Consider the following 24,674-nt stretch of genomic DNA (forward strand, 5'->3'; position numbering starts at 1 on the left):
ATTTAGTAGTTTGGCAGACTCTTTTAGGCAAAGTAACTTGTGCAAGTGCATTAAAATGGTACGCTAAAGCACCACTAGAGCTAAAGTGACGGGCAAAGTTACAGTCATATTAGCACCATCGTTTGGATTCATGCCTCAGGATGTGTGAATGTATGAGCTTGTATTTGTGTAATTCTCTGTCATTTTTCATTTATGTGTGCCTTATATAGATGGTATGAAAATGATTCAGCTTACTAAAGTAGCAATGGTTAATATTTGGATAGCAGAATGTGCTGATAATGATGGGAGTGTGTTACAGGCCAGGTTTTTGGACACAACGGCTTGGTGCTTTATGGGGTTAGTGTCGTGGTCGTGCTGCCCCATGGAATGCTGTGTCTTTGGAATGCAGGACAATTCAGAATCTGGATTTTACACTCATTCTCTTGTGTTCTGATCAAAATAACTTTTTGCCATAGTATGCCAACTCACAATAATCGCACAGTAAATGTACGTTGTTCATAATTTTGTAACAGAGAAGCAGACACTTGTAACAGAAGCGGGATCAAATATCAGGATTTGCGGAATGACATAAGATACAAATAATGTTTTGCTATTCTGGTTTCATCACCACTGTAATGTTTTATATTTCAAAAGACACTTACTGAATGCACTGTATTTTTTAAGAAAAACAGAATCATGTGTTGACATGAGCACTGTAATGATTCCATTGATCATTTAGCAAACTTCCGATTGTTGTTTTTGTTGATTTTCCCCAATTAGAGGGTTTTTTCTGACAAAAGAATATAGGTCATTACTAATACTGTTTGCTTTATACAGCCTCCTTGTCTTTATCAAGAGTGTGAATATTGTTTGAGGGCATTGTATATATTATCAGTGACAAGGATATTTTTAATCCCATGAAAGGGATTATTGGGGAAAAATCCTTTTTGAGCTCTGACTGACAAAGCAGTTTGTTCTGTCTGCAGCTCTGTTTGTGTACATCATTTATACATAGTCCCCGGTATCCTGGGTTGATTTGGGTTCTGATGTTCTGAATAGAGTCTTCGGGACAGGGGATGAGCCTGTACCCATGATGCATTGCCTGGGAGCAGGAAATGGGGAGGTGGTGGCAGCGGGTAAAGACGGAGAGAGAGGATGAGCGAGTGTCTGTATCCGTTTCCTGTGGTCAGGCTACATGTAGAGGGTTCCCCATCGATCCAGACCAGTAGTCTGTAAATAGTTGTGGGTAATGAATGCTCTTATGTTATTGGTGTCATGCTCACTTACTCAGCCATTACTGTGTGACTCTAATGGAGAGTAACTTTTGGCCTTCTCTGTGCATACATGCATACATACTTTTGGCCTTTGCGTGTGCGTATGCTTGTGCGTCAGACTGATAATGTACGTTTCTCACAAGACCAGCCCTGATTAAGAATTCTCATTTTTAAGTTGAAATCCTCCAAAATTTAGTTTTATTTTTCATGAGTGTGGTGTCTCTGTACTGCTTATCAATACCTTCTAAAAATAGTGGCTTTGGAAGTACTATCGACAAAAGATGAACCCAAGCTCCAAGTGTGCATGATGCTTCAAGTATTCATGTTTTTTTGTACAGCAGCCATGGGTGTTGTTGGATTGCAGTGCAAGGGATTGTTATTACAATACCCCTCCCTCCCCCCCTTTGGGGAATCCAGCTGATTTGGTTTTGGGAGGAAAGCCTTGTTAGGCGACTGTAGAGGTTATATTGGGATATTCCAGGCAGTATTACTCCCTTAGAGAGCACATCAGTGATGTGCAGTATTATTCAGTCTGATCATTAGTGAGATCTGTCCTATTTAGAGAGCATAAACATAGCGCAGTAATGCATAGATGTGTTTTTTTATCATCAAACTTTCAGCAAAAACACTGAATAAAATGTAAGCCACTGTCTTTGAAAGAATGTACGATGTGAATGCTTAATTTACTATGGGAAACCGTTTTCTCATAAGAAATCTTGAATCATGGGCTGCAGCTGTGTGTTATGATCCAGAATACAAAAGACACGATCAAAATAGGTTGTTATGTAATAAATGCTACTTTTCTGTGAGAATGCAGGCTGTTTTAAATGTGATAGGCAGTTTTTGTTGTTGCATGTTTCTGATTGTACCCTACAAAATGTATTATATCTGTACGTGTCTTACCTTTCTTTATTTCAGCACAGTTTACCTTTTATGGGGTAAAGGAAAGTCGTGATCTTGCTCAGGATAGGGGCATAAACCCGCACCTGTCTCTCTGAACCCCAGGCTGTGTTCAGCTGCAGCACAGGGCCTGTTCCTCACTGTCTGATTGAGACGAACCAGAGGGATTTAGACAGGCTTTATTAGCAGGAAGGGGCTTATCCAGTGATGTCAAAAGATTTTATACAGCATAAGTATTTTAAACCACCCACTCCCCCAGCCCTTCTAGAGGAAATATATAATTCATAATCATGAAAATGATAAATGTAAATAAAGTGCTTAAAGTTTCAAATATCAAATAAGAGCATAACATCCCTTGCCAAAATATATCAACAATGAATTTAAAGATGGGCATTATCCTGGCAGTGCCACATATAAATGTCGGCTGTCCTGTTAATGTGGATTTGAGTTGGCATGCCACAGTCCGCGTGCCGCGTCGTCCCTGTAGTGAGTAGACGCGTGCCCATCCTTCTCTTCGCTGCTCCCCCCAGTCGACCTAGCAACAGGATCTGATTGGCTTAAACTGTATGCGCCAACTGGGTTATAAACTGGGTTATAAAGCGCGTTCTCATAATGAAATCCAGTCGTTTCTCCCTTTGTGTACGTTTCTTGAACGATAGACACTGCAAAAATTTGCACCCCCCCCCCACTCCATTCATCCATCCAATGACTGTACCCGCTTATCCTGGTCAGGGTTGTGGGGGATGCTGGTGCCTACCCCAGCGTGCATTGGGTGAGAGGCAGGGGTACACCCTGGACAGGTGACTAATCTGTTGCAGAGCACACAAAAAAAGAGTCTCCAATTGGCCTGCCTGTGTGTTTTTGGACTGTGGGAGTACCCAGAGGAAACCCAGAGGACACGGGGAGGGCATGCAGGCTCCGCACAGTGGGGCCCAGGCTGGGATTTGAACCCAGCACCTTCTTGCTGTGAGGCACACCCCCCTCCCTCCCCCCACACTCTCCTTCCAAAAAAGGGTCCTGACAAATGATTTGTCTTTCAACCAACAAGCAATGTGTAAAAATAGTGTCTAATTTGTTCCAGACTGCGAGACACATTTTATGGTGTCAAATATTTATGTTTGTTTTTATTATTGTTATTTGTTCCCAGCGCTGTAAGATTTCTGAGCCTAGCTTATGTGGGGTGCAGTGGGTCTGTTCTGTTCTGTTCTGCAGATGAGTGAAAGAGTTCACACACGGCTCTTTGCTCCCCTGTTAAAGGCAGGCGCTAACGCCGCGGATATGGCGTAACTGATTAGACTCTTAATATAGCTGGACCTCTATGGCAAAAGTTTAATTGTCCATGATATTACATCTCTCGTGGTTTAAAGGCAATACACTGCTAAAACCACTTTGCAGATTAATGATTCCTAAACGTAACATATTGAGCATTTTAGCCACGCACCGAGGGTCTGCTGAGTGCCATTTAAGATGGGCCGGGCCTTTTCATCTGACTGCACTGTTTGATCTGGGAGGTGGAGTCTTTCTGCCCTCCCATTCCTGCTCTAGGTGGACAGGGCTGGAGCTATGCATGCTGGGAAGGGCTTTGGAGGACAAATGGTGTGATCTCACTCCCGGCAGTCAGTGTTAATACCACCTTATGCCTACAAAATGGGGCTGCGATTGAGCTAATAAAATAGCAGACACCAAAGCATGGTATAGATAACCTAAACTGCTGCATAATGAACTGTAATTCTGATTATCTCATGAAAATATTTCTATTAAAAATTATCTGTGTTCACTGCCTATTAAAAAATTATTTTTAATTTATCTTTTTTTTGGTTACTGTTGGCATGCAGAATGTCATTATGACTATTATAAATACAGTTTTGAATTATTGTATGAAGAATGCAGTGTCAATGTTTAGCATATGAAATGGACATATAAGTAATATTATAGTGCATTACAAAAATAATGGTAAACCATGATAAAACTAGATTGTTACTGTTTTAGAATATGAGGATTCTGACCAGTGGATTTGGCTCATGCACTAAATCGCAGTTGATTGGCCGAAGAAGGGGGAGCTGCAGCAGGTTCATTTGCCGGGGTTGGGGGCGGAGTTAGCCGAATGCTTCTCCAGGTGAGAAGCTGCTGATCCTTTATCCGGCTGCTGCTAGCCTCTGCTTGCCGTGGCGACAGCTCGAGAGGAACTGTTAGGCGTTTCTAATGAGAGGAAGAGGAAGAGGAGGAGGGGGGGGCACTACAGAATCAGCTGCCGCGCTCTTTCTCACATCCTCATGCAGATGAGGCTCGTAGAGATGAGGATCGCTCTGCTGTCCTTCACCCTGGCAGCTGTGAGCTGTGAGTACAGCCTGTCTCTTCAGCACTCCTCCCCCGAATAAAATAACCCAGCTCCTCACAAAAGTGCTCCCCTCATTCTGTCCCCTGTGTGGTTAGCCCCTATGTTTGCTTACCTGAATAACCTGAAAGTTACAGTTCCCCCAGGCAGATCGCGGACATCCTCACTGCCTCCAGATCAGTCTCCGATCTGCGCCCTGCCGTCAGTCAAAGCCAGAGGCGGGACTTCGGTTCGACCGCGCGAATCGATCGCTGACCTCCTTACACAGGGCCGTAGAGCTCTCTGTGCCACGCCCCGCGCTGGGCTCAGGGTTTATGGGTTCCGCTCGTTTTATTTAAATGACGCGGCGAGAGGCTTAGTTCATTGCTGCTGCGGAGAATGCATCTACGTGAACGTGAAGCGGCGTGAATCCGAGGGCAAAGGGCTCGTCCTTTGTTACTTATTGGTGCCGGCTCCCAAGTCCAGGGGACAATGTATGGCCTATTTCTGCACCAGAGGGAAGCTTCTTAATTAAATCTCAAAGCATTTCCTTATGCGTGCCATTAATGCGCTGAGCTACATTAGCTGTATGCATTCTTTTTTTTTCTTTTTCTTTTTTTGTGGGGATGTACATGCTGAGGAAGAGGAATGAAGGGGCCACATGCTCTTTTAATCGAATGTTCATGTCTGCTCTTGTATTAATTACGTCTGACCTAATGATGCTGAGAGCCAAACTTTACCCATTTGTTCAATAATAATTACTGTTACAGTTGGTGTGAACTTTTAAAACTGTTTCGATGGCTGAATAGATGTGCATGCATTCCTGGTTCTGCAGTTCTGTGTAATTGGGCAGAGGGGAATGATCAATGTTGTTAGTTCCTTCTGTGGAATGTTGCTGCAATTTCCCTGTATGGAATGTGGAGTCAGGTTCCTTCTGTGGATGTTGCAGCAGGTTCCCTCTGTGGAATGTTGAGTCAGGTTCCTTCTGTGGATGTTGCATCAGGTTCCCTCTATGGAATGTTGCAGGAGGTTTATTCTGTGGAATATTCTGCAGCAGAAGCTATAATTATAATTTGTTAGTTAAAGGAAATGATTTGTGGGTTTTAGCATTTTCTGTGTGCGTGTGTGTGTGCGCGTGCGTACGTGTGTGTGTGTGTGTGTGTGTGCGTACATGTATGTGTATGCGTATCATTTTGTTGTATGTAACTCTGCCGCCACTGTTATTTGTGTTGTGTTCCCATGTGGAGGGGATTTGGGGCCGCTGAACGTTTGATTGACAGATGTCAGTTTGTGGGGATGAGGGGCGTGGGGCGGTCGCTGGGCTGGGCTGTGGGGCTGGTATCGACAGGCCGGCTGTGAGCGATGTGCGGTGCAGCTCCCTGTGTTATCGACCTGCCTGATGTAGGTGGATGGGCCGGTAAAAAATGTGTTTCTCACCGAGGGGATATTTCAGGAGGAGGCTGCAATGATTAACTGTATCGAGCTGGTAGACACTCCATTGAAAAAGTACATATTACAGAAAGCATCAATATATATCCTATTACAATACATCCCATGGTCTTAAATACAAAAAGAAGCATAAAACAGACCCCCCCCTCCCTCCTGTTGAGAGACAACAGGGTAAAGTAGTACATTGTCGGTGCGGACAGGAAAGAATACCAGCGAATTTAGATGACAATATTTCCACATTCCATCTTTGACAGCCCTTCTTTACGAATGTCTCGCCAAGTTTGTGGAAAAAACTTGTTTTATTACTGAGGAAAGTGGCTGTCGTGAAATTGCTTTGACCTTTTTCAGCCGTCAGAAGGCTGAGGAAACCCATTTTCCACTACGTACAGATGTACATCTCAATGCTTATCACTCCATGCTATAGCCATACAGCTTATTACCCCCTCCCCACACATTCGCGACTGCATTAGTGCACACACACGCGCGCACACACGCACACTCTTTCCACATATGCCACTCATGCACACACACACATACGCACTCATACACGCACGCACATACACACAGAGCTCATATCGCAGCATATAGACAGGCTGACGGGGCAACAGACGCTATCCGAACCACTGGGGCTTTAATAAGCAATTTGGGCTGGGCGGTATGGCAGTATGTCCAGTTTGAGAGACATAGAGGGGCCCTGAAGCTAACTCCCCCTGTGAGAAAAATGCTATTATATCCTACATAGCACGAGCGAGTGAAACCTGACTCCTACAGCACATACCGACCTACCAAAGTCTTCATTTGTTCAAGAGAGGATAGTGCCCCCTATAGACCTGTTTTTGTTATGTGCATATTTCCTATATAAATATGCACAGATTGACCTTTGACACTGACGCCTCAGCCCTCCAATAAAATTGGTCATATTTTATTTGGCAACACATCATTCTACCAAAATAAAAATGCAAATGGCTTGTTGCTCCTAATGCAGTTATGGATTTAGATTGCACACTTCTGAGGGGTACGTTGTCAAAAGTGACCTTGTGAGAACATAACGAGCTTTTTCCACAATCAATTTGCAGAGGGTCTTAATGAACTTGTCTCAAGAAATAACGGTGATCAATAACATGCTTAGCATGAAGTAGATATTTTGTTTTCTTTTTTAGAAGCAATTACTGTGATGGTCATCACCATCATCAATGATGACATTCCGTATTGTCATGGTTACTGTTGCCTCTCTGTGGTTTATGGGTACCAGTGTGGGGTTCAGTTCTCTATGGAAGAGGTTAAAGCAATTCTGTAATTGATGTTGTAGAAAAGAGTTTCTCCTGTCAGTGGAAGGGGGGTAGGGGGGAGGGGGGTGGTGGGGGAAGGGCGGTGATGAGACAGGGGCAATCGAGATGTTAACCTCATCTCCGCATTAAGGGCTTGTGTCACAACCTGTAATCAGGCTCACCCTATTCATGTGAATGTATTCTAATCCACCCTGTCATATCTCTCTCTCTCTCTCTCTCTCTCTCTGTCTTTCTCTCTCTCTCGCCTCTCCCCCATATACACAGTGCCTTATACTTTTACTGTATATCAAACTTGAAAAGAATGCATTTGTGGGGAAAAAAATACAATTTGCTTTTAAATACAATTAATTAAATCAAAGTGAGTGACAGCCTCTCACTAGCTAGCTATGCAGTACACATTTTCACCGTCACTTATCTATAGGCTATAGTTATACGAAAATTTCTAAAATTCCCTTAGGTGTAACTGACAGCATCTGTTTTGATGATTGTTTTGCTATTTGCTAGCTTCTCGGGCCTTGTAAGTCAGAGTTGGCTAAATAAAATAACACCTCGTTGGGCTTGTTCAGATGCCGCTGAACTGGATAAGAACTGTTTTCAGACAACAGCCTACTGGCACCGTCACACATGAACGCAGTCTTCCAGGTGAAATACCAGACAGTCGTTGTTTTGTGAACGGGAGAGACCGCTGGGTTTCCGGAGCAGTTAATTCGGCGACGTCCTGTGTGTGAAAGGGGCCGGTCTCTACCTTTCCCGCCTCAGAGTGACTACACAGCCTTCACTGTGGAAGCTGGGGCTCTTTGTACCAGTCTAACACCCCTGCTTTGTTTTTCTGACAGCGAGCAGGTTTTTTGCCAACTGTTTGACGGGCCGATCATGTTTGACGGCCCGATTACAATTAGGTTTTTGTGTTCTAGTCACAGTTGTAGATGCGTGTGAGGGTTTGCCTTCCTCTCCCTCCCTCTCTGATGAATGTAAAATAATGATGAATTGCAAATGAAAAGTAATAATGAAAACAGTCTTGTGACAAAAGACCCCACACAAAAGGAGTAAAGTTGCTTTCATGGCGCGGTGGAATTTGGTGTTTGTATTGTAGAGATAGGGGCTACAGTTGGGGTGACTGGCAGTTGTGGGGTATAAATCATTCATTGTCTTTCTCAGATAGAGAATAAAGGTCTGGACTGAGATGAAAACACCAGAAGGTGCCACCTTGTGAACTTCTTAAAGGAGTATTTCATCCACAGGCAAGCCCAATCGACCCATATTTCTTTTCCCACGGTCAAAGAGCAATATGTTGCTTGCAGCTGTGAGAAGATGCATTGTTATGGTAACGCTCATATCCGATTGAAGCTGCTTGGAAGTTCAGGAAGAGAGGCCCCTGGTGGATGCACATCTTAGATGGATATCCCACTCACTGTACAGTAATTGCAGTTTCATGAACTAGCTGTTGATAGCTGATGAGCTAGTAAACCAGTGTTTGTGTTTATGTGTATGTCTATGTGTTTGTGCAGTAGACTGTGTGTGTTTTGGGTGGACTTTGGTATGTATGTGTGTAACAGAGACGGTTTGTTTGTCTGTATTTGTGTGTTTGTGTGTTTGTGTGTTTGGGGAGGGGGTGTGAGAGTTGATATTCAGGAGTTGTTGAAAGAGGCTCCTCAGTGCTATCTCTCTCTCGCAGCCAGCTGTCGGCTCTATACTCTTAATGTAAACACCGGTCAGAGATTCACCCCCTCTGCACCTAATGTAATTTAGCTGGGAAGCAGAACCATCTGTTTTAATCCGCTGTGGAGGAGAAGTGTGCAGGGAAGGGTCACGGGAAACGGGAGAACAGCCAGCGTGGAGGTGGAGGCCGCGCGGCGCTACCTTCTACAGGCATTCCACAACAGGTTCTGAAATGAAATTAAAAATGAGCAGGTGGCACGTAGCCAGGGTGCGCCGGCAAGATGCGGCTTGCGGAGGAGTCTCTGGGTTTGTTTGGATTGCGCAGTTTGAGGGGGACAGGGCCGGCCCCCTGTGGGAGGTCTACTGATAAACTCCAGCTCTGAAAGACCAGGCTGTTCCTTCAAACTGTAGCACTGCTGTGACACTCAGACACTCACGCTCACACACACACACACACACACACGTACACACACACACACACACACACACACACACACACACACACACACACACTTTGAACAGCCAGTTCACCGCTCTGTTTGAGTTCTCTGTTGAAGGCAGGATGTGAACATGGGCTTTTGCTCATTTCAGATGGCCCTGCATCGGCCAGACTGGCCCCGCCTGGTCAGCTTTGACCCAGACAGCTGCCCAGCATGCGGCAGCAAGCTGCCCCCCAGCCCAGAACAGCCGCAGTACTGTTCCTCTATTAGGTTAAAGGGAGGAAGACGTATTACACAGCAGGGCCTTCCTGACAGGTGACCTGTCCCCCCCCCCACCCCCCCCCCCCCCCCCCTCGGCCAGCCTGCCAACCCCTCCTGGACCTCTCTCCCAGACAGGCCAATGTCACATGACCAGGGAGGGAGCTAAGCAAAAACACAAGTCTCTCAAAGCTGAGTGCGTCCGCTCTGCCAGCTGTCCCACAATCCCCCTCTCTCCAGCACTGCAACCGCAGCTCAGACACGGCAGCACCCGGTGAAGAGTGGAGATGGGCTGTCCTGCGGTAATCTGATTTGTCCTTTTCTTGTGTGCGGTTCAGTCCCCACTTCCTCCTAAGCTACTCTGCGCAAAACTGACTGAGACCCAGTTTGAAGAGGGAAATACTCAGTTTACCAAAAATGTCTTCATTTGAGATTTACCTGCTCACTGCCACCTGCTTTTGTGATGATTGCTACATGTTGTATAGGGTTTGTTACATTAGAAACTGTGTGTGTATGTTCGTGTGTTCTGTGGTTTTTTGTGTATTTTAGTGTTTGTATTGTAAATGTGTTTATTTGTGTGCGTATGTACGTGTATGTTTGTGTGTGCGTGCGTGTGTATGTATTTGCACATATGTTTGTGTTTGAATTTATTTGTGTGTATGTACGAGTGTGTGTATGTATTTGTGTGTGTGTGCATGTATGCATGCGCGCAGTGAGGTTTTTTTTGGGATACTGTGTGAGACTGAGCCCATGCAGCCATGCCCCCCATTAGCAGGGAGAGTTTAATGGTGCTGAATATTAATTAGAATGTTCAGGGTGGATCTTCTCTCCTCCTCTCTTGATTAGCAGCTTCTTTGCTTTCCTCAGCAGGAGTGGAGTCTCACTGCGGTTTCTCCCTGAGGTTCTGTCTGCTCTCTGACACGTCTCTCTGGGGGAATATGGTCTCTGCAGTATCTCTGTAGCAGTGTGATCTCAGTGCGGTCTTTGTTATTGCAGTCTCAGTGCAGTATTTTTGTGAGAGTGCGGTGTCTCTGTGGGGGTGTGGTGTCAGTGCGGTCTCTCTGTGGGAGTGTGGTGTCAGTGCGGTCTCTCTGTGGGAGTGTGGTGTCAGTGCGGTGTCTCTGTGGTGTCAGTGCGGTCTCTCTGTGGTGTCAGTGCGGTCTCTCTGTGGGAGTGTGGTGTCAGTGCGGTCTCTCTGTGGGAGTGTGGTGTCAGTGTGGTGTCTCTGTGGTGTCAGTGCGGTCTCTCTGTGGTGTCAGTGCGGTCTCTCTGTGGGAGTGTGGTGTCAGTGCGGTCTCTCTGTGGGAGTGTGGTGTCAGTGCGGTCTCTCTGTGGGAGTGTGCTGTCGGTGCGGTCTCTCTGTGGGAGTGTGGTGTCGGTGCGGTCTCTCTGTGGGGGTGTGGTGTCGGTGCGGTCTCTCTGTGGGAGTGTGGTGTCAGTGCGGTCTCTCTGTGGGAGTGTGCTGTCGGTGCGGTCTCTCTGTGGGAGTGTGGTGTCGGTGCGGTCTCTCTGTGGGGGTGTGCTGTCGGTGCGGTCTCTCCGTGGGGAGCCAGTCTCTCTCAGGCCGCGTCTCAGCAGGAAGAGTGCGCAGCAGGGCCTGCAGAGAGGCAGCTGCGGCGGTGTGGATTAATTATCCATGCTTCCCACTGCTGAGCGCCAGCAGGCGCCATGCGCGGCTCCTCACAGAGGGCTGCTCCTCACAGAGGGCTGCTCCTCACAGAGGGCTGCTCCTCACAGAGGGCCGCTCGCGAGGTGAGCTTTAAAGAGGCCGCAGCCATAATGCGGGACTTGAGCTCTAATCCGCCCCGCTTCCGATGTGCGGTCGATTGCTGCCTCTCATACACAGAGAACCGCTTCACAGTAACTCTCCACCATCTGCTCTCCACACTGCGCATTACAGTTTACACTTCCAAGTTCAGGTTTTACTGAATTTTCATCTCCTTTTTATTTGTTTTCTGTGGAGAGGCATGATGAACGTATTTGTTTCAGAGCCTGCCCAGTATTCAGCTCACATTTTAGTCTTTTGGTAACACAGAATAGCCCACAAAGCATCCACAAAACTCTTCTGTTTTACCGCCCGTCAGTCCTGGACTGTCCGTAGACACCGTCCCCTCTTCTGCTCGTGTTCCTGTGGGAGTATTTGGGGTGATTTAGCTGTCTGTGTGCTGGTGGTAATGAGAGTGAGACGGCGGAGTCACGGTGATCTGTACGTTTGCTCCAGCAGAGGATAGAGAGAAGCTGTGACCTCATTACCCAGCTCAGGGCAGCACCAGAAACAAGCAGCCTTTCATAAACAAAACTCTGTTAGCCGCGACCGAAAGGCTCCAGCAGCGTTACCGAAACACGACCGCGCACAGACAGGTTTGCCTCTGCTCGCCGCTGCCGGCTGGAGAATAATCACCTGCGCGAGGCCAAACAGCCATCAGACACCAATTTCCACAATGATCTTCTAATAGAGTCCAACCGCGCTGTGCACTTATATCTCTCTATCTCTCTGCCTCGTCCGTGGGTTTATTTTAAGGTCAGCCCGTGAAACTACTGGGTCCTCGACATTGCTTTTGATTAAAATCACAGCATTAGCGGCAGCACTCAAAAGACTGGGATCGAGAGCGATGGATAGACGCAGAGATAAAAAATATGGACAGATGGATGGTTACTGTAAATGGGGAGATAGATGGAAAGAGTTGGATGGAGATAAATAATTAGATGGAGAGATAGATAGATTGAGAGATATTAGAGAATTAGATGGACAGTTGGATAGAGTTGGATGGAGAGATGGATAGAGTTGGATGGAGAGATGGATAGAGTTAGATGGATAGATGGATTGAGTTGGATGGAGAGATGGATAGAGTTGGATGGAGAGATGGATAGAGGTACTTTGTTTAACAGCTCACTGTAAAATGGGTTGCGTGCTTGAGCAATGCTATAGTCACCACACACCTACACCTGCCGTCCTACACCTGCGTAACACACCTACACCTGCCGTCCTACACCTGCGTAACACACCTACACCTGCCGTCCTACGCCTGTGTAACACACCTACGCCTGCCGTCCTACACCTGTGTAACACACCTACACCTGCCGTCCTATACCTGTGTAACACACCTACACCTGCCGTCCTACACCTGTGTAACACACCTACTCCTGCCGTCCTACACCTGCGTAACACACCTACTCCTGCCGTCCTACACCTGCGTAACACACCTACTCCTGCCGTCCTACATCTGTGTAACACACCTACGCCTGCCGTCCTACGCCTGCGTAACACACCTACGCCTGCCGTCCTACACCTGCATAACACACCTACGCCTGCCGTCCTACACCTGCGTAACACACCTACGCCTGCCGTCCTACATCTGTGTAACACACCTACGCCTGCCGTCCTACGCCTGTGTAACACACCTACGCCTGCCCTGTTTCTAGGGCGCTGCTCAGTGCTGCTCTCTGATGAGCTTTCAGGATGCGTGGCTTCGGTAGGGTCAGTCACGGGCTCGTCAGGATCGGAGCGCAATCATCTGGCCACGCTGTACTGCAGCGGACAACCTCCCATCAGACCGTTCACCCCCCCCCCCCCCCCCCCCCCCCCGCCCCCCCAGATGCACTAAGGTGCTCTTTTCAGAGCGTTATCATTTGTCAGCTGGCTGACATGGACCAGGTGACGGGAACTGAGGGCTGGCCTAACCAAGACTTAACGAACCCTCCCTCCTCCCTGGATTAATTAGCCGCTCTCTCTCTCTGTGGGCTCCCCTTCGCCAGCGGCAGGGCCTGGGCGGTCAACGCTGTTCTGGGATCAGTGTGCCGGGGCCCCTCCCTCTCGCCGCGCTACCGGGGGCGGGCTGCGGTTGGGCCGAACGCTGGAGGCGCCTCTCTCATTAGGATTAGGGGGGGGCGTTTCGGTCTGATTATGAAGTGCACTTAAAGAGTGAAGGATATTCCGTCCTCTGTTCCTCTTAATTACTCCTCGAGAGCTTTCTGCACTCACTGAACGGTTTTGTTTTAGGGGAAGCGTGCTCGATGATGGCTTGTGGGAGAGGGCAGAATGTTTTTGCTCATTACTCCTTGCTTTATAACCGGCGCTTCCTGCTGTAGCGAACCCAGCGGGTCTCCGCGGACACTGTTGCCGCGGCGCCGCGTTCCTGCCAAGCCAGTTGGTGCGGACTGCGCTCCCGCTGCAGCGGCTCGCGCGGACGGTGCGCATGGCCGTCTCCAGCCGCGCTGCGAGGGAACGATGTCCTCCCTGCAGCGTGTCCGCTGTACTTTAGCGCTGTTGGCGAACGGCGTTTCTGCAGCGTATCTGAGAAAGTTCTCCTCGTTAGTACACTATCGTGCTTCGATGAGGCGCTGATTGCTGAAATAAGTAACTTCGACTGTGTAGGTGTTTCTCGTGGTAATTGTAATTTCATATCTGCTCGGTGGTTTCACGCACTGAGAGAGAGAGAGGGAGGGGGGGAGAGAGAAAGAGAGAGAGATGGGGTCTGATCAGCACGGAGGTTGAGGTGTTGTGTTGTCAGTGTTGTCGAAGCTCTTAATTGGTGTCGGGGCTTCAGACGCGGTGCGATCTGCCGTGTCTTTCCGACAGCTGCCAGTCTGAGCCCAGACTGCAGCGTGCCGTTAAAATGCCATCTCTCACTGTCATCGATCGTCATCAGCAATCAATACTCTCTGAAACAAGATAAATCGCTCAACGAGTAATAACTGAACATCTATGAGGGATAATTGAGTCTTGCCCTCTAGGGTCTTACTCTCTTGTGCCCCGTAAAAGGAGGGTTACAAACTGACTGGGTCATCAGGGGGCATGAAATGGGTCATGTCGACACATACGGAAAAACAATAATAATTTGCTGTTTTTACATGCAGTTGTTTTGACACTATATAGTTAAAGCACTTTAGTTCCGACTCGTTTCTCCCGTTTAATTTGGTAATTCATTGAGTCCCTGGCGTAGGATTGGGAGCTCCTGCAGTATAGAGCTGTTCCGTTGTGGCTCCGGTCTGGCCCGCTCTTTATGGCTGTCCTGCGAGCGCCTGAATGAAAGTTGGATGAAATCCCTTGCTCTCCGCAGTGCAGGCAGACCCACAGGATACCCACGGAGCTGTCCGCTCGCAAAACCACAGGCCATTATGGCAGCGGCGCACCGCGGCCGCCCCGGCCAAGCCGGAGAGACCGGTGCATTATGGGAAGATCGTTAGAGGGTGCAATTAAGACTGCATGCGAAGAGGAGCTGCGCCGACTGAGATGGATCACACCTCGCGTTACAGTAGGGTGTCCTGAGGAGAAGTTATGGCGTCGGTGCGGGGAAAACATTAAGAAGCGGCGTACGTGTAAATCAGGAAAACAGCTCAGAGTCTCGCTGCCAGTTATCCAGCAGCGGTAGAAGAGGGATAAATAATGCTATTGTGAAGACAAAGGAAAAAATGTACTTTATTCAGATGTTGTTTGGAGCTGGCAGTGCAGCGAGGACTTATTCTCATTTGGACATGGTCTTAGTTCCCTCGCCGTTGTTACTGGAAGCGCTTGCCTTTATTCTTAAAGGGTTTGTGTGACGGGATTGGTCTGGCGAGCGCACGCGTGCGTACAGCGCGTCACGGCGGTGTCAGTCCGGCGCCTCACTCCCCGAGAGTCCCGCGTAAAACGCGAGGAAGGAATCAGCGGCCCCTCCGCACCCCTGCACCTCCGCACACCTGCACCACCGCAGCCCCTCCGCACCCCTGCACCATCAGCGGCCCCTCCGCACCCCTGCACCACCGCACCCCTGCACCACCGCGGCCCCTCCGCACCCCTGCACCATGAGCGGCCCCTCCGCACCCCTGCGCCATCTGCATGCCTCTCTTCCCCACAGCACCGCACCACAGCCGCACGCTCGGCCTCCGCACCACTCCCGCACCTCGCCCGGCCGAAACCACTCAGAGCTTGATTGGCTGTGCTAGCGGCTGAGGGCCAGGCTCCAGGATGTTTGTTTATTTTTGCCTTAATGAGCCCTCCAAGCGCGGTAATTGTTTCGCAGCGGCTTTTGCCTCTTCTCGCCGCCGGTCGAAGATGTAGCGGCCGCCGCAATTAGACGGGTGTCCAGTCAGCGCGGCGCACTTTACCGCTGCTCTGTATGACTTTCACATCAACAGCCCCCTCCCTCTCCCCCCCCCTCCCTCTCCCCAGCACTGGGCTGGGATCTCACCTTCCTGCGTAGGTTTGAGATTAGTATCGATTGAGGATTGATTCCGAAGCCTTCTTGTTAAAAAGATGTTAAAATAGGAGCAGGGAGCTGTTTTATTTCTGCTGATTCATATTTTACGCTTGCTCCGGTCCTGGTGGCTTGATGTGCTAGGCTTATATCTTTTAATTGGACTCAGGTCTTGGCCTCTGTGGAATAACGCTGCTGGCTCCCGGTTCGGGCTTGGCACTGCCTCTAATTCACCCTGTGTTTTGGGAGAAATGAGGTGTGGGTAAGGCCAGCTCCAGCGGCTGTGTCATTTAACTGGCAAGACTGCGCTCCCTGCACTCCTTCCAGTTTATAACCGGCGCAAACCTTCCCGTTTCTGACGGCGTCCGGTTTGGCCTCTCCGGTTCCGGCACGTTAGCTCCTCCCAAACTGCGGGCTGTAAGGCTGGGGAGAATGGGACGTGAAAAAAAACATGCAGCCTTGCATACTGTGTCAGCACGTGACTCACTGTTTACATTGACAGCAGTCAGACTGAACACCACACTTTGTACACGCTGTGCTTGTTTCCATGGCGCAAGATGTTGTGATAAAGCTGTTATGTTTTAATTCCCCACTTGAGTATGGGCCGGGGCACTGAACATATATTTTCTGGCTAAGTGGGTCCTGTTCACAGAGCCTTTGGGTTGCTATGGGAGCCGGACCTGGACTATTGGGTGTCCCTCTGCTGTACTCTTGAGAGTGTAGCAGAGTAACGATTACCACAAGGAGGCTAGCGCTGACTTCTCTCTCCCTCCGTATCACCTGATCTAATTACTTTGCGCTCCTGTCACTACGGCTCAGGCCGACTCGGATAGTGAGACGTGTGATGGGGCATTTACCCACAATCCACCTATGTCAGTGCAGGCGTCGCTTCCCATCAGCCCCTGAGCCCTCAGTGCTGACACCTGCCGCGGAGTCTGGTAATTGATCTGGACGTGATGCCATTTTGGGTGATTGGCTTGGGGGTGAAGGGGGGGGGTGACAGTGACAGGGTAACAGATCCAGAGGTGACAGCGCTGGTACGTGCATCTTAATCGCCTTCAGCCGAAAGGCCACATCCAGGCAAGCAGCTGTATGAATGCTAACAGGGGGTCAGGATTCCCACCTTATAATGGCATTTGTGTTGACTCAGGGGCACATTAGAAAGCAATTAGTGTCTGTGTCCCACAGAGAAGAAACCTGCTGAAGGGGGAGGGGGAGGGGGAGGCGACAGGAATGAGGAATTGTGGGGGAGTGGTCTGTGGGAGTGGCCGGCGGTTTCTGTTGCCTGGGAAACCACCTCGTGTCTGTGTGAGCCCGTGTCCTTCTCCCAGCCCTCTTAGCTGCTGCAGGTGTGCTTGAAGGCTCCTGTGGAGCTGCTGCGCGGTTGCTGTGAAACCTGCCTCCTCTTCCCAGGATGCCTAAAACCTTCGCCGAGCCAATCGGAGTCCAGCCTTTCACGCCCGCCGGAGCCAGCGGCTTCCTCGCTTCGCCCCTGAAAGCCGAAGCCCAGCTGTCAGAAATCTGCTTTTAATTTTCCTGCGGTGAAGACAGAATACCGATATGTGCGATCAGCAGTCTAAACCGCCATCGACGCAGAAGGGCCGGCCTCTGTAAGTAATCGCGGCCGGCGATTTTTGGCCATGGCGAAGGAGGCGGTCCTTGAGCGAAAGCAAAAGTCAGCCGCTGCCTCAGACCCAGCGCCTGGCTGGCGCGCCCGCGCGGTCAGGGTCGCTATCGTGGCCTTCGGTCCGGGCCGTCCTTCCGCGGGCGAATGAGGATGGATTGGGCCTGTCGGGGCCCGCAGATGATGGGGAGCTCATTTGATGTGGAAGGATTGATGAGCTCTAAATCGCCCCACTTCCCTCTCTCTCTCTCTCCCAGCGGTGTGAACGGATCCTGATGTATGTGCTCTGTCGGATTACCGCTTAACCCCACCAGCCGCGAGTCCGCTGTGAGTCGCTGTGCCTCGCCGCCCTCCCCCCCCCCGCTGCCCCCCCCCCCCCAGCCCCCCTCTCCTCTGCCCCCCCCCCCCCCCAGCCCCCCTCCCGCTGTTAGTCTCAGTCCCTGCTCTGGTCTCAGAGGTGCCGCCCCCAGAGCAGACGAGGTTCTGCTGTAATTGGATCCTGTTTCACCACGATGCCGAAGGATCAAGCTCAGCTTGCTTCCTGTCAGCGGGAGCTGATATGAACTGCATTCTGGGAAGGCAGCTGTTTTTTTATTTTTATTTTGGCGCAACGGAGTTTGAGGAGTCAATTAGCGAGCCGCCCCCGCAGTCTTTGATTGTCGGGGTTTTGTTGTGTAATCTTAGCGGCTCAGCTCATTAAAGAATTAAACGCACGCATATTCGCTGTTTACTCGGCCTGCGTAGAACAGCCAACCGACCACTAGACCCTCAACTCTGTTTTCTTCCTGCATAGCAGAGCAAATTCCCCTCAGATCCTGTGGGTAGAAGTGCTTATTTAGCCATATGCACTCAGTTATCAGTACATAGTTTTCTCATGGTTGTCTTATTTTCTTGCTTGATGAATTTGATTTTGTAAATATATTTTATCCTATTGAATATTGAATCGTATTGTTTTTATGGATTACCACTCCGAGAGTATGTGCAGGAAAAGCAGTCATGTATCACATATGCATGCACGCACACACACACACAAGTGAGTTTGTAATCTTACCCAGTTTGCTTCGAGGAAAGTTTGTTTCTAGCTTCCACAACTGAAATTTTGCTTATGCTAAATTCCCTCCCTCCATTGTCATTGGTTGAAATGGAGGTGCAACAGTAGGTGATGAGGGAACAGGTTTGCCAGTATCAATGCCAGTATTCATTTCATTCCTCGGTGTTCACCTGCTTCCTGGTTTCGATGTGCCTTCGCTAACTTTCACTGCAGCCTCCTGAATGTAAATTAAGATGCTGGGCTGTAATGATGTGTGATTCCGTCTGAAAACATTTCAGCAGATACGCCGATCAGTGCAAACTACCGGAGGTCCAGCGCAAGCTGCAGTCTTGAATTCACCGTCCCATATGTGCATGTCCCTGTGGTGTTTCTGTGTAGGAAACACCTGATGGCTCAAAAATGTACTTCCAGTGGTAATGAGGGCAGGGTGTCGTTTCTCAGTGTTTGCCACAGATTTTTAGGGTTTTCAATTAGGTGGGGTGGGTGATTTCTCATTAGGAGAGAGCTGTCACACACACTCACACAAACACACACACACACGCGTGCACACACTCTCGCACTCTCTCACACGCACGCGCACACACACACACACGCACACACAATCTCTCACTGTCTCACACGCTCACACATACACACTGCATTGAAGCAAACTGTGTGAATAAGACTGCTGTGGTGGGACGTATGTAAGTGATGGGGTTAATATCCATCTCACCCCACACGCCAACCCCCACCCCCTCCCCCTCCCCCAGTCCCCCCCCTCCCCACCCCACAGAAAAGGACAGCCTGCATCGGGGTCACGCTGTCAGAGAGCCAATCATAACAGATGAAAGGGAGGCCCTTGGATTAAACTGTGAAAACCGCAAAGCTCTGTCTGTTACCCGCGGTCGCCAGAAACGTGGCATCACCGCGGCGAAGCTCAGTCAGCACGCCCACACCCGACGGGAGACCTCCTAAATGCCTTTGTCTCAGAACCCACACCAAATGTCTCCCCAAACTGCCAAGCTCAGCAACGCTCTGCCATTTAATAAGGAGATGATAAATGATTAATTGAACAAAGGACTGCTTTACAGGGCCTGGGGGGGAGGAATGGGATTAGGAATGGATATGCAAGAGTGGCCTGATGTCCACACTCTCGTCTCCCTGTGTGAGGAGCTGCAATAATCCTGATGTCCACCTGTCAGAGAGGACAGGGTGTGTGGGGGCTGTAACACTGGCCAGGGAGCTGGGGTTCCGGTCTTGCAAGCGTTGGCGTTGGAGCTACAGGGCTCTTGCCGTGAGGATCTCAGCCCCTCTGCCCTGAGGATCCTGTTCCCTATGCCCTGGGGATCCTGTTCCCTCTACCCTGGGGATCCAGTTCCCTCTGCCCTGGGGATCCTGTTCCCTCTGCCCTGGGGATCCCATTCCCTCTGCCCTGGGGATCCCGTTCCCTCTGCCCTGGGTCCCCTGTTCTCACTGCCCTGGGTCCCCTGTTCCCTCTGCCCTGGGGATCCCGTTCCCTCTGACATGAAATCCACAGATGAGTGCAGAACTATGGGACATCCACAGGTGGCTGTAGACCTGTGGGACATGAGGTCCACAGGTGGCTACAGTTTTTCAGAATACTAAAGACTGCTCCAACTTATGAACGTTATTGCACATGGGCAATGCATATAGGCATAGCATTCCTCTTCGAACACTACCTGCTGTAGTCTAGAGGTGGCCACTGTCTTGAATGACAAAGATGGTTGGACCTGCTGCTGTGGAAGACCTGTATTCATTGAGTACTCTGCTCTGTATGTGGTTGTACTGTACTCTGGTTAAGGCTGTACTCTGCCTGTCATCCTGACATTGTTCAACATCTCCTAATCTCTCGAGTCTTTAGTAGTGGCATTTTCAGTGCCTGATCTAAGTGGAAGCGCATGCTGATCTGTTCCACCCCCAGTAGAGGGTGATTTCAGCAGTGACATTTTTGTGCTTTGTTTTTCTCTTCTCATTTTTTATCCCTTTTCTATATCCTTCTCTCCCCCCATTTCTCTCATCTTCTCCCCTTTTTCCATTCTTCTCTCTCCCACTTCTCTCTCAGTTTCTCTCTTTTTCTCTCTCCATTGTCTTTATCTGTCTATCTCTACCTTTTTCCTCTTTCTCTCACACACACACACACACACACACACACACAGAGAGCTTTGGCATGCCGTCTGTATGGCTTTGCACATAATTATGTCCAGCTCCCCATAATTGCACCAGAGAATAAGATGCACCAACATTTAGAATGCCAGTTCTAGAAAGCATCTCCTTAATGGTCACGTTGTCTATTAAGCAAACGGAATGCAGCATCCATATACTCAGAGAGTTTATTAGTTGAATGCTGCCATCAAAATGAAAATGGGAAATTTAGCCTTTTTTGCTGCATGCTGCTTGCGAATTCATTCGGAGAAATTCATTAACGTTCTAGCTTATCCACTGAAATTAATTTCTGAGTCACTTCTTATAATGAAATAAACATTTGCGTCACTATTAGTTTATTCTCGCTGCCGTGCTCTCAGATGGTTGGAACACATTTTCTCGGAACCTCACAGTCTTATCTGGTAAACATTTTTTGGGGTTATGAACACCAACCCAAACCCTGAAAGGCACGAGCCTTCTAAGATTTTCTTCCGCACCGCTCTTACTCATCTGCATTATTCACGGGGACTGCAGGTACACACACACACTCACAGTGACAGCAGGTACTCACACTTGCAAGTACACACTCACAGGGACAGCAGGTACTCTCACTTGCAGGGACATAGTCACAGGGACAGCAGGTACACACACACTTGAGAGAGGGCTGTAGGAGCTACCTGCTGCAGTAGAGAACATAATTGCATCTGCAGTCGTTATATCGATCTACACTAATACACTCACAAGCCCCTCAAACAGGACCGTGCTTCCCCCCGGGGAAACATCTTTTTAAAAAAACCAATCACAGTCTTACACAGGTCTTAATCTGTGGTCTTCCTTACAACAGACACACTCGCCCAAAACCACACTAGAAAGGGCACTGTATGTTTTTTTTTTTTTTTGAAATTGTAGTTACTCTCAGTGTATTGCATGGTATAGCTATTATCTGTTTTGTACGTATTTTTTTATATTACGCTGGTTGCCGTTGGAGAGATTTTCTCTGTTGTAGACAATCTGTGTTGTGTCACGACTTTGTAGTATCAGTATTTGCTAATTTCATCGAGAGCAGTGTGCGTTGCTGTAGTCGGTATTTGCAGAGTGATAGGATATTGTGACTAATTGAAGTAATATCCTGTTTCCAGTTTCGGGTTGTTGCTGCTTGGTGATTAACAAATGAATCACGGCGAGACTACCGGAATGTGTATCAGCGATGGAATATCATCAGTATGCATTTGAGTGGGGGCACAGGGCATTGTGCAATCATCAGCAGATTAATTGGCCCCTCTTGGTATCATAATAATAGGATGGAAATTTGGCCAGACACAATGATCCCTTATGCACCCCAGCCCTCCAGCGCCCACTGCTGTGCTACTCTCAATGAGGGCATTCCTGCACTCCTTCCAATTAAATTATTGTTATATCCTGTGTCTGTATCCCTTTGGAAAGTGTGCAAACTGGCCATTTAACTCCCAGCTGTTCAGTTCTGATGATAAGCAGTGCAATCTCATTGGCTTGGATGCTCCTCATTTGGATTGGGGTCAGAGGCAGGTCAGATAACTCACACCACCCTGCTCTCACCTACCATTTCCTGCATGAAGGTTTTAGAGAAACTGCGTAAAGGTTTTTGAGAGGTCAGGAGTGTCTAACATCTCTGCCTGAGACAGCCAGGTTCTCAGTGCTGTTTTCAGTGTCCAGATGCATTAATCACCTCCCGGCCCCCGGCCACGGCACCTTGACCAGCTCCCAATGCCTTCATGTCAGCCGGGGGGGGTGGGGGGTGGGAGCGCAGGAGGGAGGTAGAGGTCACCCTAACGGTTCCCGCTCTGCCAGCTGCCAGGCCCCGGCCATGAAGCGCTGCGTTGTGATTCGCTCTCTCCGGCAGGGTTCGGACAGCGCTGCGTTGTGATTCGCTCTCTCCGGCAGGGTTCGGACAGCGCTGCGTTGTGATTCGCTCTCTCCGGCAGGGTTCGGGCAGCGCTGCATTGTGATTCGCTCTCTCCGGCAGGGTTCGGACAGCGCTGCGTTGTGATTCGCTCTCTCCGGCAGGGTTCGGACAGCGCTGCGTTGTGATTCGCTCTCTCCGGCAGGGTTCGGACAGCGCTGCGTTGTGATTCGCTCTCTCCGGCAGGGTGCGGACAGCGCTGCGTTGTGATTCGCTCTCTCCGGCAGGGTGCGGACAGCGCTGCGTTGTGATTCGCTCTCTCCGGCAGGGTTCGGACAGCGCTGCATTGTGATTCGCTCTCTCCGGCAGGGTTCGGACAGCGCTGCGTTGTGATTCGCTCTCTCCGGCAGGGTTCGGACAGCGCTGCGTGCCATGGTCAGAGGCACCTCTGTTTCTCTTCTGACCTTTAGCTGCTGCGCTTTGGGAAGCAGCTCGTGTTTGCAAAGGGAAAAAACAAAAACAAACCTACAAGCAACAGCTAAAAAAATGTATTGCTGATATTAAACGAGAACCTTTTAATTAGGAATAATTGAAACTGTATGGATTTAGAAAAGCACATTTCACAAGCCGTTTTCATTCCCGTCCCGAACATAACTGTGAATTGAGGGTGAAATAAAGGATGAAATGGAAAAAGTGTGTTATCCCAGACGAATGCTGCGCATCACAGGGATTTAGCGTGTGGCTGCACATGGCTCCGTTACCGTGCTGTGCTCTGCAGTGAAGCCTGCTCACTTGGACTGAACCCTGCAGCACCCAAAGGCATGCAGCAGGTTCCAGATGGGTTGGGTTAGCTTTTGTTTCATGGGCTCAGCTAGGCTGAATTATTATTTGGCATTTCTACCTAAACTGTTAATTTACCATATATGTGTGTACTATGACATCATCTGTGTGGCACCACTGCGGAAATAAGCTTGTATGAGAAGATTGTGTATTTTAACCCAGAGGGGAACTGAATTTGTACTAAACTGACGAGACCACTTTCAAGCCAATGTAAGCATGAAACTTTTAAATATTAATGAGGGACAAGGTTAAACTAATGAGTGTGTGTTTACTCTTGAGTCATTGTAAGTTGCTTTTTACTGCCTAGTTTCTAGCTGTGGGAAAAAAATACCTTTTTGAGATGGATTTGTTAAATACAAGGACAGTGGATAGTGCTGAACCCTCGGTTTGTTTCACATCGCACATTGTGGTCCGTTTTGGAGAGACATGGCCCACTTCAGGCTTGGGTCGGGTTCATGTCAGACCCTTCCTCTGCAGTACTGGGGTTCAGAGAGGCGGGGGCAGTTACGCCTTATTCTCAGAAGCACCTGTGCGCTGTTCGCTGGCTCCGTACTGTCCTGGGGCCCCTGAGAGGGCCGGGCTCTCTGCCTCCAGCGCCCCGCTGTCTCTGGTTCCGGATGAAGGTCGCGGGCTGTCGGGTCCAGCCCATCGTCCGCGCCGCGAGAGTTCAGCTCAATCAGAGCTCTGTGCTTTCTCTTGTGCTGACACTGTTGCCTCTCTCTCTGTCTGTTTGTGTGTGTTTGTTTTCCTTGGTGCAGTCTGGAGAGCCTGTGATGATAAAGAGTGCAGAGGGCTTTGCACGGTTGCCATATCCTCATTAATGAAGCTCGCTCTCTCTCTCTCTCCTTCCCTCTCTCCTCTCTCCTCTCTCCCTCTCCCACAGCAACTGATGAGGGAAAGACAGCAGATGGCGAGCCGTCCGTTCGCCTCTGTCGACGTGGCTCTGGAAGTGGGCGGAGACAAAGAGCAGACCGCGCCGCTGCGGAGCCCAGCAGAGGTGGGTACCAGCACGCCCGCGCCTCATTTATTTACTGTTTTCTGTTCTTGTTTTTTTTGTTTCTGCGTGTTTATATAAGCGGTCCAGTTTCCATGGCAATGTGGCACACAGGAAGGGGGCAGCAGCCTCACCTGCGGTGGGCGGTGCCCGCGTCCCCCGCAGTGCGCCGTCGGGCTGTTGACGGTGAGCCGCGACGGGTAGGGCAGAGCCGGGCTGCTGTCCCGTTCCAACACCTGGACAGGTGCCTGGCGATGGCAGGCGCTCATCGTTGTGCTTCCAGGACGACAACTCTGTACCCGACAACCCCCCCTTCCCCCCCCACAACTAACTCCCCACTCGCACCAGCAGTGAAGCCCACAGCTGGTATATGCGAGTTGAAATCGCCAGCTCTTATTAAAAAATG

General features: G+C 49.5%; 1 protein-coding gene across 1 annotated transcript in view; it reads left to right on the top strand.

Annotated features, from left to right (window-relative positions):
- Positions 1 to 24,674, top strand: part of LOC118217990 (attractin-like protein 1) — a 189,302-nt gene that overhangs the window by 120,750 nt on the left and 43,878 nt on the right. The window contains exon 28 of the mRNA XM_035400276.1: positions 24,158 to 24,271. Within this exon, the coding sequence (XP_035256167.1) occupies positions 24,158 to 24,271 (114 nt within the window). The remainder of the gene's footprint in view (positions 1 to 24,157; positions 24,272 to 24,674) is intronic.

The sequence above is a fragment of the Anguilla anguilla genome, chromosome 18, assembly GCF_013347855.1.
Source record: "Anguilla anguilla isolate fAngAng1 chromosome 18, fAngAng1.pri, whole genome shotgun sequence".
NCBI classification, from domain to species: Eukaryota; Metazoa; Chordata; class Actinopteri; order Anguilliformes; family Anguillidae; genus Anguilla; species Anguilla anguilla.